Genomic DNA, 3,980 nt, shown 5'->3' on the forward strand with positions numbered 1-3,980 from the left:
TACTGTGTAGGACGGATTTCTTCCGGGTCTACAGCAAGGCTGCGCGCTGACGCTAACAGAGTTGTCTTAGCAACGAGTGCTAATTTCCCCCCAAACACTGCCGGTGTCAAAATGACAATAAACAACCCAGTCTCACGGCAATTCATGAAATAGTCACAAAATTTAATCTATTGTTTCGTGTCCTAGGACACGATTTGTCCAACTTTTTCGTGTTCCCCAGCACGAATTTCAAACCAATACATTTCAATTGGAATTATGTTTCATGTCTGGGACACGTATTTTTCCCCATTAGGCGGCACATATACTGTGATGTTTCTGTTGTCTTTTTCTTCCGACAGTCAGGCATTAACCAATTTTACTGTTATGGTCTATCCACACTACTAACTATAGAGATCACTATACAGATGTGTGGGGCTGCAAGGTGGCGCAGTTGGTTAGCACTGTTTCTTTGCAGCAAGAAGGTTGCCGGTTCGCGTCCCGGTGGGGGCACCGGGATCACTCTGCGTGGAGTTTGCATGTTCTCCCCGGCTTCCTCCCACAACTTAATTGGTGATTCTAAATTGTCCGTAGGTGTAAATGTGTAGCTTAAGTGTAGCCCTGCGATAGACTGGTGACCTGTCCAGGTGTCCCCTGCCTTCGCCCTGAGTCAGCTGGGATAGACTCCAGCCCCCCCGCGACCCTAGTGAGGATTAAGCGGTGTATAGATGATGGATGGATGGATACAGATGTGTGCGCCCACATTGACCAACGTTACCATTCTGTAAACATCGGCGCTGAGCCAGTACCATGTGCTCCAGCTGGTATAAGCTCTGTGTCCATTCAAATAGAAAAGGCAAAATATATCCAGGCAGAAAGAAACTGTTGAAACACAGTTAAAGCATATATATCACTCTGAAAAGTGATCCTAACAATATCGTTCATAGCTATTATCGTTGGGATCACTTTCAGAGTGATATATGGGCTTTAACTGTGTTTGGGCTACATGCTCGTTGTTACTTTCATTTCTTTGCACACGAATACAACTCTGAAAAGGACACATGCAGGAAAATGGCGACAGTATGATGTACTGTGATCACAGCGATGGATAATCTGACTATTGTAATTGAGAGGCCAGTGGTTCGCTAATAGCTTAGCTACGAGCTAGGCTTAGCTACTAGCTAAGCCTAGCGTCTTAGGCTTCTTCGTTTTCTTCGACTGATTTGGCGGTTGGCATCCAACGGTCAGATACATTACCACCACCTAATGCACACACAAAACATTACATAGACTCTGTGAGACGGGTCCCAACTTTTAAAATATTTCTTACAAGATTTTTTTTTGCTTGTTTTTACTTCTATTCAAGTCTTTTTTTTTTTTTTTTTTTAATTCTACTTAAGTCTTTCTATTCTAACTTGAAAATTTCCTTCAGCACTGTTTTTGTTTACTCTGACTACAATGCCCATAAACCTCAGCGACCAGGAAGACGTTTTTCCTGCTGCCTACGGGATATTTTCATTGCGGTCAAGCTGCTGTCCAGGTAAGTTAGTGGCTATTGATTGTCTGTTGCATGTTTCACTTAAATGTCAAACAACTGATTATTTTCTCTGCGTTTGCTTGCATGGTTCACAAATTAAAGTAATTCTCTCTCTCTCTCTCTCTCTCTCTCTCTCTCTCTCTTTCTCTCTCTCCCCATTTTACAGTTCCTGCCCACCGGTTTTATACTTCTTGAACTATTGAGTATGCCAGGAGGTTCCACAACTAAAACATGTCCATTCTGTCAAACGACACTGTTTTGTGCACAAAAAACCTGCACATACTGCAAACAGGAGCAGCCAACAAAGCTGCGCCTTAAACGTAAGCTAGAAAGGTTCGACGAAAAGCGCAAAGAATGGGTGGTTGGCCGCAAGAGAGCCCACAACGCTTCATCAGTGAAGGATGAAGCCATTATCCTGGTATGTGTATTTTCAACACAATAAATAAACTGAGTAGTAAAACTGGTGATTAAGTTAGCATGCCATTGCAAGGTCAGTGGACCTTTTTAACCAAATACTAGGAAAGAATATATTGAATTCACATTATTTTTCATGATTTCATTTATTTTCATCATTATTATTTATTAGAACAGACTTATCATTTCAATTTACCTGTTAACTTTCATGTCATACAGAATTGTGATTATCCAAGAGTGTTGCTTTTATTCCAGTACTAATACTTTTATGTAATTCTGTCTTCACCTTAACTCATTTCATTAGATTTTTTTTTGTTGAAGTAAAATTGGAAAACAAGGGATACTTCATAGAGAATTCATACTTTATTACAAATATAGGCCTACATTATGACAGCTCCACTGGCGCGGTATAATAATCACAAGTTCTCATCCAGTGGGTGCAACTATGCTTTACAATGTATTCACATTGTCAACTGATGAAATGAAATGAAAAATACTTTTTTTTATCCCAGAAGGGAAATTCAATTAAAAAAAAAAAAAGATTATTGTCAATTAAATGTTTTGCTGTTTCTCCTGGACTTAAAGCAGCAAACATCTCATGTTTTCATTGCAGCTTGAGAAGCTTCATGCCTTGGGCTACAAGCCGGTGCTGCTTCTCGGAAAGCAGAACAAAAGTAAAAAAAAACTCCAGTGCAAGATACTCACCCCTCGATGCTCACTGACGGCATACGCGAAGGATAGTCTGGAGAAGATTGGCTCTTTATTTGAGCGCGTCTGTAAAGGTGAGATGCCTTTGCTTTGTTTTTAAAGTCATAGTTTAAAACTGGAATGCAAAAGTGTTTTAATCACTATATTAATATTTCGTAAGTATTTAAATCTTCAAGATTAAAAATTAAAAGTTTATCATAAGCTCCTAACCTAGTCAACAGTAGAAGAGTTTTTAAGCACACCATTGGTTCATCTCTTATCAAAACTATTTAAGTTACATTTTGTTTCTGGCTAAGTCTTGTGAGACATAAAACATACAAATGTTTTCATGTTTAAGCCGACTTACTGACTGAGGCAGTGTCACAGGGACTTACACTAATAGGATACTTAAAAAATTAAGACCGATTTTAGACCGCGAATCAGTAAATCAAAAGAATATGAATCCTAATACATGCTCTTCAGAAATGACAGTGTTGAAGTACTCTGTATAAATTTTTTTTTAGATTAGTTTATTTAAAAGGGGACAGCGCAATTTCATAAAACACATGATTACACGTGGTTAAAAAAGCCAGAATTAGCCAGAAGGCTAGTTTTCATCTGTGGTCCCCAAATGTAGAGCTTGAGATGCACAAATGAGAAAAGAGAACCTTTAAATGCTGTAAACATATCACACCTACACTGCCAATAACTTCTGAATACAGTCTGAACTAAACAGACCCAGTCTTCGAACAAATATTAGGCTCTAGTCTTTCAATATTACTCTTTGTTTTTTGTCATCTAAACGATGTTTGTATTTGTTTTTGTTATAGAAAATCAAATATGGATTTGTAGATATGTATTATATTTAGTACACTATCTTTAAATAAAAATATTTTAAGGTGGTTTACCTGTGTGCTAAATAAAGAAAACACAACATTTGTTTATTTGGCACAGGTTGGACTGAGGGAGTGAAAGTCGGACCTGAGTTCACTAATCAGCATATCACGCTCTACCTCTCACCCAGTAAGGATAATGTGAGGGAGGCAAGGGACATGCAGGTGGAGGAGAAGAGGGCCGTCCAGGTGGAGGACAGGGCCGTCCAGGTTGAGGAGGAGAGGGCTGTTCAGGTGGAGGAGAGGGCCGTCCAGGTGGAGGTGGAGAGGGCTGTCCAGGTTGAGGAGGAGAGGGCCCTCCAGGTGGAGGTGGAGAGGGCCGTCCAGGTGGAGGTGGAAAGGGCCATCCAGGTGGAGGAGGAGAGGGCCATCCAGGTGGAGGTGGAGAGGGCCGTCCAGGTGGAGGTGGAAAGGGCCATCCAGGTGGAGGAGGAGAGGGCCATCCAGGTGGAGGTGGAGAGGGCCGTCCAGGT

General features: G+C 40.8%; 1 protein-coding gene across 2 annotated transcripts in view; it reads left to right on the forward strand.

The window, feature by feature from the left end:
* LOC103361593 (uncharacterized) overlaps positions 1 to 3,980 on the forward strand; it is a 12,699-nt gene that overhangs the window by 1,276 nt on the left and 7,443 nt on the right. Inside the window, exons 2-4 of one of the 2 annotated variants that reach the window (XM_008287712.1) lie at positions 1,409 to 1,516; positions 1,680 to 1,931; positions 2,541 to 2,709. In XM_008287712.1, the coding sequence (XP_008285934.1) occupies positions 1,719 to 1,931; positions 2,541 to 2,709 (382 nt within the window). In that variant the 5' untranslated portion in view covers positions 1,409 to 1,516; positions 1,680 to 1,718. Of the gene's footprint in view, positions 1 to 891; positions 1,517 to 1,679; positions 1,932 to 2,540; positions 2,710 to 3,980 lie in introns of those variants that run through there. The other variant, XM_008287711.1, reaches the window with a different exon arrangement.

This window comes from Stegastes partitus, unplaced genomic scaffold, assembly GCF_000690725.1.
Source record: "Stegastes partitus isolate 25-593 unplaced genomic scaffold, Stegastes_partitus-1.0.2 Scaffold516, whole genome shotgun sequence".
NCBI lineage: Eukaryota > Metazoa > Chordata > Actinopteri > Pomacentridae > Stegastes > Stegastes partitus.